This window comes from Pituophis catenifer, unplaced genomic scaffold (genome assembly GCF_029215685.1).
Source record: "Pituophis catenifer annectens isolate HBS135680 unplaced genomic scaffold, rPitCat1.0.hap2 SCAF_13, whole genome shotgun sequence".
Classification (NCBI taxonomy): Eukaryota; Metazoa; Chordata; class Lepidosauria; order Squamata; family Colubridae; genus Pituophis; species Pituophis catenifer.
Window position 1 is genome coordinate 6,766,636 of NW_027256893.1, and position 16,566 is coordinate 6,783,201.

The 16,566-nt window shown below is 44.4% G+C and overlaps 1 protein-coding gene across 1 annotated transcript in view; it reads left to right on the top strand.

The window, feature by feature from the left end:
• Nucleotides 1-3,123: 3,123 nt before the first annotated feature.
• The window catches only part of SLC12A3 (solute carrier family 12 member 3), a 42,681-nt gene continuing 29,238 nt past the window's right edge, over nt 3,124-16,566 (top strand). The window contains exons 1-7 of the mRNA XM_070953243.1: nt 3,124-3,525; nt 4,701-4,847; nt 9,437-9,512; nt 9,704-9,799; nt 10,485-10,624; nt 12,362-12,472; nt 15,555-15,666. Of these exons, the coding sequence (XP_070809344.1) occupies nt 3,124-3,525; nt 4,701-4,847; nt 9,437-9,512; nt 9,704-9,799; nt 10,485-10,624; nt 12,362-12,472; nt 15,555-15,666 (1,084 nt within the window). The remainder of the gene's footprint in view (nt 3,526-4,700; nt 4,848-9,436; nt 9,513-9,703; nt 9,800-10,484; nt 10,625-12,361; nt 12,473-15,554; nt 15,667-16,566) is intronic.

Sequence of the window (16,566 nt, forward strand, 5' to 3'; positions counted from 1 at the left end):
CTTCAGGAACTATGCCATTCCATGGCCTGTTGCAGAGGTGGTACTCAGCAGGTTCTGACTAGTTTTGGAGAACCGGTAGCGGAAATTTTGAGTAGTTTGGAGAACCGGTAAATACCTCCTCTGACTGGCCCCAGGAGTGGGGAGGGAATGAGGATTTTGCAGTATCCTTCCCCCAGGAGTGGAGTAGAATGATTTTGCAGTATCCTTCCCCTGGAGTGGGGAAGGAATGGGGATTTTGCAGTATCCTTCCCCTGGAGTGGGGAAGGAATGGGAATTTTGCAATATCCTTCCCCAGGAGTAGGGAGGGAATGGGGATTTTGCAGTATCCTTCCCCCAGGAGTGGGGAGGGAATGGAGATTTTGCAATATCCTTCCCCCAGGAGTGGGATAGAATGATTTTGCAGTATCCTTCCCCTGGAGTGGGGAAGGAATGGGGATTTTGCAGTATCCTTCCCCTGGAGTGGGGAAGGAATGGGGATTTTGCAGTATCCTTCCCCCAGGAGTGAGAAGGGAATGGGAATTTTGCAGTATCCTTCCTCCAGGAGTGGGGAGGAAATGGGGATTTTGCAGTAACCTTCCCCTGCCACGTCCACCAAGCTACACCCACAGAACCGGTAGTAAAACATTTTGAATCCCATCACTGGCCTGTTGGCTGGAACTCAGTTATCATATATGAATCAGAAGAGAGAACAGTGCAAGTAATTTTTCTTAAAATGCAATGGCTATTGATTATTGGAAAGGGAAGATATAAATCTGGAAAAACAGATCATTCCGACCGGCACTGATGCTTTTGACTTTGTGTACGCATGCACCTTTAACTTTCAATGACTTTCTTTACTACGTGTAATCCTTATTTATTTATTTATTTATTTATTTATTTATTTATTTATTTATTTATTTTTTAAATTTGTATACCGCCCTTCTCCTGAAAGACTCAGGGCAGTGAACAGCCAAAATTTAAAACACATACAGTATAAAAATTAAAAAGAATTAAAACATTAAATCAGTTTGGCTTCCCTAAATTTTAAAACCCTTTCCCCATAAGATAACCCATTAAAATTTTAAGCCAGCCCGGCTTGCTGAAATAAAAAGGTCTTCAACGCTCAGCGGAAAGTACGGAGGTCCGGGATCAGTCGTATTCCTGGGGGTAGCTCGTTCCAGAGGGCGGGTGCCCCCCACAGAGAAGGCTCTCCCCTGGGGGTCATCAGTCGACATTGCTTGACTGACGGCACCCTGAGGAGACCCTCTCTGTAGGAGCGAATTGGCCGGTGGGAGGTTATCGGTGGCAGAAGGTGGTCTCGTAAGTACCCAGGCCCTAAGCCATGGAGCGCCTTGACAAATCCTTGACTTACAACTGCTCATTTAGTGACTGTTCGAATTTACAACGGCACTGAAAAAGGTGACTTAGGACCGTTGCAGCATCCCCCTGCGGTCACATGATTAAAATTTGATTTTGATCTTGGCCAGTGGCAGGGGTGAAATGCTCCCAGTTCGGACCGGATCGCCCAATCCGGTAGCGATGGAGGCGGGTGGTTCGGAGAACCGGTAGCAAAAATCCCTGCCCCCACCGCCATGCCCAGCTGAGCCGCACAATCATCAGAGGCTTTTTTAAAAAGCCTCTGCCAATCAGGCAACTCAGCTGAGATCGTCAGAGTCTTTTGAAAGCATTTTTTTACAACCTCTTCGCTGAAGAGGTTGTAGAAAAAATGGTTTTAAAAGTTAAAAAAAAATTGGCCACGCCCACCCAGTCACATTACCCCCACACACACCAAGCCACGCCCACAGAACCAGTACTAACAAATTTTAGATTTTATCACTGGCATGTGATCATCTTTTACGACCCTCTGACAAGCCAAGTCCATGGGGAAGACAGATTCAATTTAGCAACCTTGTTACTACGCTGTTTCCTGAAAATAAGACCTCCCCTGATAATAAGCCCAATCGGGCTTTTGAGCGCATGTGCTAAAAATAAGCGCCCCCCCCAAAAAATATTTAAACACACGCGCAGCCAGTCCCCGCCATTTCCTCTGATTAGGGTTAGGGAGACAGAGCTGGAAATCAGGCAAGACAGCAAGAGGAACCCCGTCTTGCTCCACACGCCCCAAAATAATAAGACCTCCCCGAAAATAAGGCCATTATTTCGGGGTTCAAAGAAATATAAAAAAAATACAGGGAAATACGGTAACTTAACAACCGCAGTGATTCACAGTGGCAAGGCAGGTTGTACCATGGGGCAAAATTCAACTTACCCACTGTCTTGCTTAGCAATGGAACTTTTGGGCTCAATTTCGGTCGTAAGTCGAGGACTACTTGTATCGTAAGTTTCCTAAATCAAATATAGTTTAGGACAGTGATAGCTAACCTTTTTGCCATTGCGTGCCAGGAAGGGAATGGGGATGGGGGAGGTTTGCGGGCGCGCATGCCCACACCCATAATTCTATGCGACCCGCCCCGTGCATGTGCGCACGACCCCCCCTCCCCCCCACTCCTAGAGAGGCTCTGGAGCTGGGGACAGCAAAAAGCATCACTTCCTGTCCAACCGACAATTGGGAAATGAGCCGTTTTGGGCCTCCGAGGGGGTAGGGAAGGCTGTTTTTGCCCTCCCCAGATGCATAGAGAGGATCTGGAGCCAGATGAGAAAGAAAAACGGGCTTTCTCCACCCACCCAGGCCCTCTGGAAGGCACGAAAATCAGCTGGTACCAGAGCTGAGCTGGTGTGCCAGGCGACATGGCTCCACATGCCTCCTGTGGCACGTGTGCCATAGGTTCACCATCATGGGTTCAGGAGAAGTCAGAGCACATTAGACTCGTTCTCATAAAATAATCCATAAAGCCGTGCCCCCCATTCCTTCCCAGCTAATTAGAAGATAAGAGCAGCTTAATGTACCCAAACAAAATGACCCACGGCGGAAGCCTTGTTTCAGCCTTCTGTTTAGGTGGGTTTTTCATCAGGTTTTTTCCTTAGGACTTAATACCAAATCTGTTATCTCTGTCCTGATCTAGAACTGGAATTGGTGAGTGTGATATTCCTGCAGGCTACTGTTTTCAGCCACGAGCGCGGGAGTCTCTCCGACCATTATTTTGGACCAGCTTTTTCTGGTTTCGTAGGCGATAAAAAGCCTGCATGTCTGACCCGCTGCGTTACAGACCCCAATCTGCCCACTCCTCTTCCCTGGGACGTGTGATTTCAGGGGGAATTGAGATGAAGAGGGGAGGGCCCGAGATGGTGGAGCTGCCAAGGATCCAACGAGGAGAAGATCGGGAGTGTCTGAATGGCCGCTTCACCATTAGCACCCTGTTCAGCCCGGAGGGTAGCGGCACCAACTCCTACAGTCAAACGGGAGCTGCTCCCTATGACATCACCCAAACCAGCCACTGTACCCATAACAGCACCTTCTACATGCAGACCTTTGGATATAACACCGTTGATGTTGTGCCCAGCTATGAAAACTATGCCAACACCAAGCTCTGTGGTGAAATCCAGAAACCGAGACCAACACTTGCGGATCTGCACTCTTTTCTTAAGGTATAGTCCAACTAATTCAGAGCCACCTCCTTCCTCTTTTCCCTTCCCTTCCCTTCTTCATCCTGCTCTCCCTTCATCCTCCCCTTCTCCTTCATCCTCCCCTCCCCTTCCTTTCACTTCCCTTCATCCTTTTCTTTCTTCATCTTCCCCTCCCCTTCTTCATCTTCCTCTCTCCTTCATCCTTCATCCTTCTTTTCTCATCCTCTCCTTCCCCTTCATCCTCCCCTCCCTTCCCCTTCCTTTCATCCCCTTCCTTTCCCTTCAACTTTTCTTTCTTCATCTTCCCCTCCCCTTCTTCATCTCCCCCCTCCTTTTCCTTCTTCATCTTCCCCTCCCCTTCATCCTTCCTTCTCCTTCTTCACTCTTCCCTTCCTTTTCCTCCCCTTCTTCATCCTCTCCTTCCCTTCTTCCTTCCCTTCCCTTCCTTTCCCTTCTTCATTCTCCTCTCCCTTCATCCTCCCCTTCCTTCTCCTTCTTCATCCTCCCCTTCCTTTCATCCCCTTCCTTTCTCTTCATCCTTTTCTTTCCTCATCTTCCCCTCTCCTTTTCCTTTCTCTTCTTCATCCTCCCCACCCCTCCATCCTTTCTTCCCCTTCTTCACTCTTCCCTTCCTTTTCCTCCCCTTCATCCTCCTCTCCTTCCCCTTCTTCTTCCTTCACTTCCCTTTCCTTCCTTTCCCTTCTTCATTCTCCTCTCCCTTCATCCTCCCCTTCCTCCCCTTCCTTCATCCTTCCCTTCCTTTCATCCCCTTCCTTTCCCTTCATCCTTTTCTTTCTTCATTTTCCTCTCTCCTTTTCCTTTCTCTTCTTCATCCTCCTCTTCATCCTTCCTTCCCCTTCTTCATTCTTCCCTTCCCTTTCCTCCCCTTCTTCATCCTCCCCTCCCCTTCCCTTCCCTGATATCACAGCTACTGCTGTAGTCTCTTCCACATGGAAACTTTGCTGGGGAATTCGTTCCTAAAATCAAAACTACGATTCTTCAGCCTTCTCCGGAGCCTGCTCTTGTGCTCTTTCTGTTTCAGAGTGAAGTCCTCCAAGCAAAGCACATTGAGATAACCATCCTATCGTTCCTGATGCTTCTCAAGTATATGGGCATCCCCCACATTCTCCAAACTTTTATCAACCTAATATCCTTCCTTCTTAGAAACCATCCTCTCTGTCCGTGTGTTTTTCCAGCAAGAAAATAGCCACCGGCATCCCCCGAGATACGAAGCCCACAGAAGCAACAGCTTCTCCGAAGAAGTGGTGGGAGAAGAGGCTGGTAAGGAGAAAGAGAAGAATCAAGGAGAGCCCGTCCGATTCGGGTGGGCCAAGGGGGTAATGGTGAGTAGCTTTCACAGATCATCTAAATCTTTACACGATCCTTTCCAACCCCACTCAATGCTTTGGGCTACTGTGTTCACCATCCTGGACCAGCTTGGTCTCACCTATAGGACAACATGTTCATTTACTGCTCTTGATCTCTTGCCTGATTTTCATGATATAATTTTAACAGTCCTAAAGCAGAGGTACAAATTAAGCTTAAATCTCCAAAGCCACAACATTAAAGGTAAAGGTTCCCCTCACACATATATGCTAGTCGTTCCCGACTCTAGGGGGCTGTGCTCTTCTCTGTTTCAAAGCCGAAGAGCCAGCGCTGTCCAAAGACATCTCCGTGGTCATGTGGCCGGCATGACTCAATGCCAAAGGCGCACGGAACGCTGTTACCTTCCCACCAAAGGTGGTCCCTATTTTTCTACTTGCACTTTTTACGTGCTTTCGAACTGCTAGGTTGGCAGAAGCTGGGACAAGTAACAGGAGCTCACCCCTTTACGCGGCACTAGGGATTTGAACCGCTGAACTGCCGACTTTTCGATTGACAAGCTCAGCGTCTTAGCCACTGAGCCACTGCGTCCCACATAATGCCACAACATTACAGTTTCTTAAAGCCACAACTTCCTGCCACTGAATGGACCTTAAGGACCCAAACAACTTAAGACGCAAGACTACATAGTGGAGAAATATTGTGTTAATTTGAATAAATTTATTATTTATTTATTAATCAAATTTCTATGCCGCCCTACTCCTGAAGGACTCAGGGCGGTGAACAGCCAAGATAAAATACAGATAATACAAATATTAAAAAAATCCCTTAAAATTATTAAATATTTCGGCCGAAACACAGATTAAAACACCCAATTTATAAAATCACGAATTAAAAAAATTAAAAATTTAAAAGATGGGAGTTAGGCCAGGCCAGCTTGCTGAAATAGAAAAGTTTTGAGAACACGGCGAAATGTGCGCAGGTCTGGGATCTTCCGTATCTCTGGGGGGAGCTCGTTCCAGATGGTAGGTGCCCCCACAGAGAAGCCTCTCCCCCTGGGGGCCGCCAGTCGACACTGTTTGGCCGACGGCACCCTGAGGAGCCCCTCTCTATGGGAGCATACTGGTCGGTGAGAGGCTATTGGTAGCAAAAGGCGGTCTCGTAGATACCCCGGTCCGATGCCATGGAGCGCTCTAAAGGTGGTAACCAAAACCTTGAAGTGCACCCGGAAGACCACCGGGAGCCAGTGCAGCTCGCGCAGGAGGGGGGGTCACATGGGAGTGCCACGTCGCTCCCATAACCACCCGCGCGGCCGCATTCTGGACCAGCTGGAGCCTCCGGGTGCTCCTCAAGGGGAGCCCCATGTAGAGAGCATTGCAGTAGTCCAAGCGGGAAGTAAATGTTAAGAATATTTGTACGGTCATAATTTACAGAAAAGAAAGGGGAAAAAAACACCACAAAATAGATCCACGGAGAGGCAGAATTCCAGCGCTGTGTAAATTCCAGCGTTCTTTCCCTGACATTCTGTTTTCTAATAAAGGAGAATATTTGTAGTTCAGGGTTGAAATGAGGAGTCCTTGGTGCTCTCTGACCTTGAGTGGTTTTCTTGCAGACATTTTATCACAACCTAGATAACATCATCAGTGTTAGAAGGATATGGGGCTTCTAGCAGTGGTGAAATCCAATTTTTTAAAATACCGGTTCTGTGGGCGTGGCTTGGTGGGTGTGGTGTGGCGTGGTGGGCGTGGTGTGGCTTGGTGGGCATGGCAGGGGAAGGGTACTGCAAAATCCCCATTCCTCACTCCTGGGGGAAGGATACTACAAAATCCCCATTCCCTCCCCACTCCTGGGAGAAGGATATTGCAAAATCCCCATTCCCTCCCCACTCCTGGGAGAAGGATATTGCAAAATCCCCATTCCCATTACCAGCCAGAGATGGTATTTGCCAGTTCTCCGAACTGCTCAAAATTTCCACTACCGGTTCTCCAGAACCTGTTAGAACCTGCTGGATTTCAGCCCTGGTTTCTAGCACTGATGATGTTATCTAGATTAGGTAATGAAACATCTGCAAAAAAATAAAAATAAAAATAAAACCCCACCAAGCTCAGAGAGCACCAAGGACCCCTCATTCCGTCTTCTAAATCTTTAGCTAAAGTAGCCCTCAAGTTATAACTGTAATGGAGCCTGTCCATCATGCTTGTAACTCTTCATGGTCGTAAAGCAGATCAATCGACCTGCTTTCATGACCTTTTTTGCAGCGGTTGTTAAATGAACCTATGATTCGCTATAGGCTGGTTTTGCCAAAAAAGAAGCAAATTGTGGTCACTTGATTGCAGAAGGCTGCAATATTCATAAAAGCAGCCTGGTTGCCAAGCACCTGAAGTGAGGTCACATGACCCGGGGAGAAGCCCAGCCATTGGAACTTCAAATTCAAGTTGTAAGGACTCCTTATGTAGATCCCTCAGAACTTCCACTGGTTGCTAAGTGACCTCTTGCTAAGTCAAAGTCTACCTGGATTTCTTTCCTTCTCCCTCTTTCTTTGTCTGTCTCTCTCTCATCCCCAAAGCAATTGATTCTTCAGATTATTCAAAACCAGGAGTGAAATCAGGGTTGAAATGATCCCGGTTCGGACCGGATCACCTGATCCGGTAGTGATGGCGGTGGGTGGTTCGGAGAACTGGTAGCAAAAATCCCTGCCCGCCCCCCATGCCCAGCTGAGCCGCGCAATCAACCGAGGCTTTTTTTTTTTATTTTTAAAAGCATTTTTTCTACAACCTCTTCGGCTGAAAAAATGCTTTTAAAAGTAAAAAAAAAAAGCCTCTGATGATCAGGCAACTCAGCTGGGATCATCAGAGGCTTTTAAAAGCATTTTTTAACAACCGCTTCGGCTGAAGAGGTTGTAGAAAAAATGGTTTTAAAAGTTAAAAAAAAAAAGTTGGCCATGCCCACCCAATCACATTACCCCCCACCACCACCAAGCCACGTCCACAGAACCGGTAGTAACAAATTTTACATTTCACCACTGGGTGAAATCCAGCAAGTTCTGACAGGTTCTGGAGAACTGGTAGTGGAAATTTTGAGTATTTCAGAGAACTGGCAAATGCCACCTCTGGCTGGCCCCAGAGTGGGGAGGGAATGGAGATTTAGCAGTATCCTTCCCCTGCCATGCCCACCAAGCCACACCACTCCCACCAAACCACGCCCACAGAACCGGTAGTAAAAAAAAATGGATTTCACCACTGTTCAAAATAACCATTAAAAACTGTTTGGTGGTGGAGCAACGATCAAGCCGATACCGTTAGGCAGGACAAGAACTAACAGATGGAAGGTGATGAAAAAGAGATCCAACTTAGAATTGAGGAGAAAATTCCTGATAGAACAATTAATCGGTGAAACGGCTTGTCTCCAGAACTTTTGGCCGCTCCATCAATGGACGCTTTCAAGAAAAGATTAGACAGCCAGAATGCCAGTGTCCAGAATGGTACAGGGCAGTGGTGGCGAACCTCTTACTCACTGAGTGCCAAACAGGTATGCGTTTCGCTTGTGTGCGGCTCCTCCCCTGTGCGCTGCGTGCACAACCACACCATTTGTGCATGCGTGTGGCTTTTGCGCGGCTCCCCCGTGTTCTGTGCATGCAATTGCACAATATGCACATGCACACAGCTTTCGTGCATGCAATGCATGCATGCGAATGGCATCTGCGCATATGTGAGCTGCACATAAGTACTCTCACACATGTGTGCAAATGCACAGGAGAGCTCCGAAGACCAGCTGGGTCTCTGGAATTGTGCGCATGCACACTGGAGGCCTGAACACCAGCTGTTGGTGCGCGCGCAGGCGCAGCTACAGGTGAGTTGGGCGACAGCTCGCATGTCCGGAAAGATAGCTCTGCATGCCACCTCGGGCATGCATGCCATAGGTTCTCCATCACGGGTATAAGGTCTCCTGCTTGGCAAGGGGTTAAATTAGAAGACCCCCAAGATGTCTTCCAACTCTGTTATTCAGTATTCTATATTTTGTGATCTCATGGAGCTAACTGAAGTGTTCCTAGTATCCGATCTCTGGCCTTCCTTGAGGACCTTCTATCTGTGGTCCTTCCCAGGGGTGAGCTCCTGGGGGTTCGGCAGGGTTCGGTCGATCCTCTAGCCAAGAATCCCCGGGGTTCAGCGAACTCCCAAATGCCACCCCTGGCTGGCCACGCCCACCCCATCCCGCCCCTCCAACCCCGCCCTTCCCACCCCGCCCCTCCCAGGAGTCTCCACGCGGCCCATTCATCATTCCAGGTAAGTGCAGTGGCCGTGTGGAGGGTCTGGGAGGGCAAAAAACGGGCTTACCGAGGTTCTGGAAGTCCAGAAAAGGCCTGTTTCTAACCTCCAGAGAGGCTCCGGACCCTGGAGAAAGCAGTTTTCGCCCTCCCGGAGGCTCGAGAAAAGCCTCTGGAGCCTGGGGAGGGCAAAAACCATCCCCTGCGCTGTGGTGCAGGCGGCCGACTACACCACGCCCACCATGGCGACGCCCACCCAGCAACGGGGCAGCGAACCCATTGCTAAAGGATCTGAAGCCCACCCCTGGTCCTACCCACTTACTAGTTGCTGCTTCTGCCTTCTAGATTCGTTGCATGCTTAACATCTGGGGTGTGATCCTGTACCTCCGGCTTCCTTGGATCACTGCACAAGCAGGCATAGGTAAGTCCTGTCAAATTCATTGGTTGCTGGGCGTGGCCGGCTGGATAATTCTGGGAGATGAAGAAGTCCACTAGTCTTAAAAGTTGCCAAGTTTGGAGACCCTTGCCTAAGAGGAACGGAAGTTGGAGAAGCCCACTTGAGGGAAAGCCTTCTAGCACAAGATAATCGAAATGTCTTCTTTCATTTTGCAGCGCTGACTTGGGTGATCATTCTAATGTCTGTGACTGTGACCACCATCACTGGATTATCCATTTCTGCCATCTCCACCAACGGCAAAGTCAAATCAGGTAGAAAATTTATTCAATAGCCCAAGAACAAGTGAAATCATTGGGGTGTGCAGAGAGCATACTCCCAAATATTTAGACAACCTTTCCTTCTCTCTCTTTAAATATAGATTTTTTTAAAAAATAAAGTTTCATTAAAAGATAAAAAGAAACAAAAGTTTTGGAACCAGGGTGGATAAAAATCAATGATTTTTAAAAAAAAAAATAAAAAAAATCAGATTTTTTTGATTTAAATTGGATTTTTTTAAAATTTAAATCGGATTTTTTATTTAAATCAGATTTTTTTGATTTTTATTGAATTTATTTTAATAAAAAACTTTTGGGGTAAAAATCTATCGTAAAATAGTTTTCTATTTAAGATATATAAATAATTTAGTTTATTCAGGAAGGACTCATGGAGAAGAGCCTAATGCTGGGAACGATGGAGGGCAAAAGAAGAAGGGAACGGCAGAGAACGAGGTGGCTGGATGGAGTCACCAAAGCAGTAGGCGTGAGCTTAAATGGACTCCAGGGGATGGTAGAGGACAGGAAGGCCTGGAGGAACGTTGTCCATGGGGCTGCAACTAACAACAACAACAACAACAACAACAACAACAATCAGTGATTGCATGACCTCTGTAGATGCCACACACGAAATAAATAAATTTGAAAAGCGGCTGTACTGATTGCATTGCTCCCATCTTTTTAGGTGGGACATACTTCCTCATTTCAAGAAGCCTTGGGCCAGAGTTGGGAGGTTCCATTGGCCTTATCTTCGCTTTTGCCAATGCCGTGGCCGTGGCCATGCATACCGTGGGCTTTGCAGAAACGGTGCGAGACCTCTTGCAGGTACGATGCGATCACAGTGGGAGCGATTGGTGGGAAGGGAAGCCTGGGAGATGTTTGCTTTGTTTGATTGGGGCATGTTTTCATTGAGACCTAGCCAAGGCTGATCTTGGTTAGTATTTGAATGGAGATCACCAGATCTCTCAAAGCTATGGGTTAGACCAGGTTGGGAAGTCCAAGAGATGTTTCAGAAGAAAACAGTGTCAGCCCTTCAAGGCTGCCCAAATTAGGAAACCAATTCCAAATGAAGACTAGAAAGACTGCATTGTTATAATTTGATTAAGATACTTGATTAAGATAGACCATCTTGGCCACTTGAAAATGTGTGGACTTCAACTCCCAGAATTCCTCATGGCTGGCATGGTTGGCCAAGATATGAGAAACATTGGGATAGGTTACTGTAACAAAAGTTTTGGTTGCCACGATGTAAAAAAAGATGTGGAGACTCTAGAAAGAGTGCAGAGAAGAGCAACAAAGATGATGAGGGGACTGGAGGCTAAAATATATGAAGAACGGTTGCAGGAACCGGGCATGGCTAGTCTAGTGAAGAGAAAGACTAGGGGAGACATGATAGCAGTCTTCCAATATCTCAGGGGCTGCAACAAAGAAGAGGGAGTCAAACTATTCTCCAAAGCCCCTGAGGGCAGGACAAGAAGCAATGGGTGGAAACTAATCAAGGAGAGAAGCAACTTAGAACTAAGGAGGAATTTTCTGACAGTTAGAACAATTAATCCATGGAACAACTTGCCTTCAGAAGTTGTGGGTGCTCCAACACTGGAAATTTTAAAGAAGATGTTGAATAACCATTTGTTTGAAGTGGTGTAGGGTTTACTGCCTAAGCAGGGGGTTGGACTAGAAGACCTCCAAGGTCCCTTCCAACCAGGGTGGATTTGATTTAAATCGACTTGATTTAAATCACAATTTAAATCATGATTTAAATCACTAGTAAAAAGGCTTGATTTAAATCAACTCGATTTAAATCATAACTTTTAAAGAGCAACTGTCATCTCTGCTACTCCTTTGACCCGCTGTTGACTCACCGATAGTCCCAGTGTTGCAGAATACACAGCCTCAGGGGGTTGGACTAGAAAACCTCCAAGGTCCCTTCCAATTCTGATATTATATTATATTATATTATATTATATTATATTATATTATATTATATTATATTATATTATATTATATTATATTATTATATTATATTATATTATATTATATTATATTATATTATGTTATATTATGTTATATTATGTTATATTATATTATTATATTTATATTATATTATATTATATTATATTATATTATATTATATTATATTATATTATATTATATTATATTATATTATATTATATTATATTATATTATTATATTATATTATATTATATTATATTATATTATATTATATTATATTATATTATATTATATTATATTATATTATATTATATTATATTATATTAAAGTCAGGAAGGGGCCAACCTGAGCTTCTTCCTAGATTATCTTCAAGGTTCAAAGAAAGCTTCTGCCTTCTAAGATTTATGGAAACTGAAACATCTGTTCCTCTAATGAACCCTTCAGAGCTTTTCAACTTTGTTCACCTGGACTTGCTAGGAATCTATCAGGCCCTTTTGCTTTTTTTTTTTTTTTTAAAATCTTGAGTTCCATCTGTAGGGTGGTGGACAGTTCCTTGGCCCAATCCAGGAAATTTGCAGTTGACTGAGGGTTGGGGTTTTCTCTCCAAAGGAATATAACTCAAGCATGGTGGACCCTACCAACGACATCCGCATCATTGGGGTTGTCACCGTGACAGTGTTGCTTGGAGTATCCTTGGCTGGGATGGAGTGGGAAGCCAAGGTAAGTGCGTTATTGGGGACGATTGGGCTGATTTGGGAGGAAGTATCTTCCATGGTGGAAATTATGTCTTTCCACGGTCTACACATCTCATAATCCTTAGATGGTAGGCCATCTTCGCTGCGCATTGAAGACCCTGTTGTTCCGCCAGGCCGGATTATCAACACAATAGTTTTAAATTGGGGTATTTAAATTTTTTGGAGTTTTAAATCTGAGCCAATTTATTTAATTATTTTAAATTTTATATTGTTGTTTTGTCTGTGTTTTTAAATAGGCTGTACACCGCCCTGAGTCCTTCGGGAGAAGGGCGGTATAGAAATAAAATTATTATTATTATTATTATTATTATTATTATTATTATTATTATTATTATTATTATCATCATTATCATTATCATTATCATTATCATTATCATTATCATTATCATTATTATTATCTTGGCCATCATGACTGAGTTGTTGGTCAGGAATGAGCAAGGCCAACTCCACTGAAACTGGGAAGTGGACCTCTGGATGTTCAACACTTTTTATTTATTTCTTTTTTTAAAATGGATTTTCTATTTACTACCAGAGAACCGGTAGTAAAAATTCTGACTCCATCTATTCTCTAACTCCCAAGTCCCAGCTGATTGGGAGGGAATGGAGATTTTACAGTATCCTTCCCCTGCTATGCTCACTAAGCCACACCCACCAAGCCACACCACGCCCACCAAGCCACGCCCACAGAACCAGTAGTAAAAAAATTTGAAACCCACCACTGAATACATTTCTTAGTGCTTAATAAACATCGGGTTGTCTGGGTATTTAATTTGCTTAACAATACAAATTTAAATTCTTTTTTTTAGTAAAAAGTTTTTTTTTTATTTTTTAACCAAACAACCAAACAACCAAACAAACAATGCACCATTAATAATTCAGTGTGTCATCTGAGTACATATTTTGTATCCTCTACTTCCTCCTCCATCATTTTCTTACTATATTTCTATCATATCTTTATATATTAATTTCATTTATTACAACCTTCTTTCCAAATTTCTTACGTTTATATTAATTCATTTTATGCCTCCTTTCTCCCCATTTTTCTTACTACATTTCTATCTTACTTTTACATCTTCATTCAATTCATTATTTTTTCCCCAAAATTTTTAATTATATTAATTTTCATGTATAACTCTTCTCTAACCATTGATAAAATTGCCCCATACCTTAAAATACTCCGATTCTTCTTTTTTTAAAATTGCCAATGTTACTCTATTCATTTCTGCACATTCCAATATTTTCTTACTTTACTTACTTTACTTTACTTTACTTTATTTATTACTTTATTTATTTTATTAGTCATATTTCTATGCCGCCCACTCTCCGAGGACTCTGGGTGGCTTACACCAAAGACAGTATACTAAATAGCATATTGCCCCCAACAATCTGGGTCCTCATTTTACCCACCTCGGAAGGAGGGAAGGCTGAGTCAACCTTGAGCCGGTGAGATTTGATCCGCTGATCTGCTGAACTAGCAGTCATCTGAGGTAGCTGCAGTACTGCATTCTAACCACTGCGCCACCTCGGCGCAGAGGACTTCTCCCTCTGTAGGGATTTTCTTTGCTTTACAATTTTGTGCAAATACAATCTTCGCTGCAGTTATAACATGTATAATCAAGTATATATTTTCTTTACTATATTTCTCTGAAGGAACAGTTCAGGTTTCAAATCAATATGTTGTTGTGTCATTTCCTCTAACCATATTCAGATTTTAACCCAATAACAATAAAATACAATACAAATTTACATTCTTAATCCCCATCTCCTTTTTTCCAACCATTGGTAAACTTAATTCCATGTTTGATCATATTCTACATCTTCTTTCTGTTTAATTTTCAATGTCAGTCTATCCATTTCTGCACAAACTAGTTATCTTCTTGACTGTCTCTTCATCTTGCGGTATATCTTCATTTTTCCAGTATTGTGCAAATATAATCCTCGCTGCTGTGGATATTCAACCCCTTTTAGAACCCCCTACCTTCTCTCCCTTTCCCGGATGCTACAAACTGGAGAGAAGGAACTTACTTTGAGTGGAAATCTGAACTGAGATCTTGCAAATAGCTTTTCAAAAATCAGTGGAAGGCAATACTTTGTAGATTCAGTTTTCATAGCTAGGTATCCTTCAGGCGTGTTGGCCAAAAGTGCCAAAGGATTTGGGGAATTACACCCCAATCATATCTAGATTGGAGAAGGTTGGTTACTGAAGAGTAGTTGGGGGAGACTTTGACCTGTCAACCATTCTAGCTTTAGAACAAAATTCCCACACCCCAAACTTGGAGCAACCTAGTTCTCCGCCCCACCAGCTCCTTTCCCTTTTGTGGAATCCTGAGTTAAGTAAACCCAAGATAAGAAAGTCCTTTTGTCATGCTGGCTGAGGAGGATGGAAGTTTCGAAATGAATAGGGTATCAAGGTGGGAAAAACTTAGCTATCACGTTGGAAAGGGATGGCCAACATTTTTGAAGAAGCCCCAAGAGGATGGGGAGAAGGAGTCCTTTCATCAAACAAACCTACATGATCACTTAGGCTGGGCATGATGGGGTTTGTAGTCCAATATCCAGAGGGAGTACTGTGTTGGAGGAGGGGAGCTGAAATCTAAACTGGCCATGATGGACTTGGCTGTACGAAGGAGACCAGATCTGGAAAGATTGATCTAAACCAGGGGTCAGCAACCTGCGGCTCTGGAGCCGCATGTGGCTCTTTCATCTCTCTACTGTGGCTCCCTGTTGCTGGTCGGCGCCACAATTTTGAGAGGAGCTTCCAGTTAGGGAGGGGGGAAGCATGGTGTGCCAGGAGGAGACTCTATGGCAAAGGGAGGGTTTTCCGGTCGACTCCACAATTGATAGGGCTTTTGGTTAAGACAGGTAGAGGAAAAAAGGACACCGCACTAGGAGGAGTGCGGTGGGGGAACCAGACTTCTGGTCGACTCCAGAATTGAACGGGGACTTCCGGTTAGGACTTTTGTGGCTCTTTGAGGGTTTAAAGTTGCCGACCCCTGATCTAAACTCTTCAAACTGCCCTTCATGTATTGTTTGCTTGGTTTTGCAAGGCTCAAGTTCTCTTTTTCGTGGTGATCATGATTTCCTTCATTAACTACCTGGTGGGGACGGTTATGCCAGCCACTGAGGAGAAGCAGGCGAAAGGATTTTTCAGCTACCGAGGTGAGTGGGAGAGAAGTGAAGAAGGGGCAGTTTGCAGCTGAACAGCTCCAGGAACCTTTGATTTGGTGCAAGGGGTGGAATGAGAAGAAACGGATGGAGGTGGAGAGGCGTGTTCTAGTTAGCAACTCTTTTCCCAGGTTTTGGACCAGACTTCTAGGACAACTTTTCATTTCAGAACTGCTATTTTTGATGGCTGAATAAATAATACTTTAGAACAATGTTTCTCAATCTTGGCAATTTTGAGACATGTGGACTTCAACGCCCATAATTCAACAGTCAGCTATGTTGCCTGAGGGATTCTGGGAGTTGAAGTCCACGTTTATTTCTCAACCGTAGCAACTTTAAGACATGTAGATTTCAACTCCCAGAATTCAACGGCCAGACAGGTTGCCTGAGGGATTCTGGGAGTTGAAGTCCATGTTTATTTCTCAACCGTAGCAACTTTAAGATATGTAGATTTCAACTCCCAGAATTCAACGGCCAGACAGGTTGCCTGAGGGATTCTGGGAGTTGAAGTCCACGTTTATTTCTCAACCGTAGCAACTTTAAGACATGTAGATTTCAACTCCCAGAATTCAACGGCCAGACATGTCGCTTGAGGGATTCTGGGAGTTGAAGTCTACATTTACTTCTCAACCGTAGCAACTTTAAGACATGTGGACTTCAACTCCCAGAATTCAATAGCCAGCCATATTGGCGTTGGAACTCTGGGAGTTGAAGTCCACATATCTTAAAATTGCCAGGGCTGAGAAACACCGCTTTAAAAGGAATGCAAGCAGGCACAACATAGGGAGGTTCAAAATAATCAAGAGGGCAGTCCCAAATAAATGATGGAAGCTGTGTCCCTTCATTTTATGTGTCCAAGAAACAAGACTTTGATTGCATGGATATGGCTGTCCC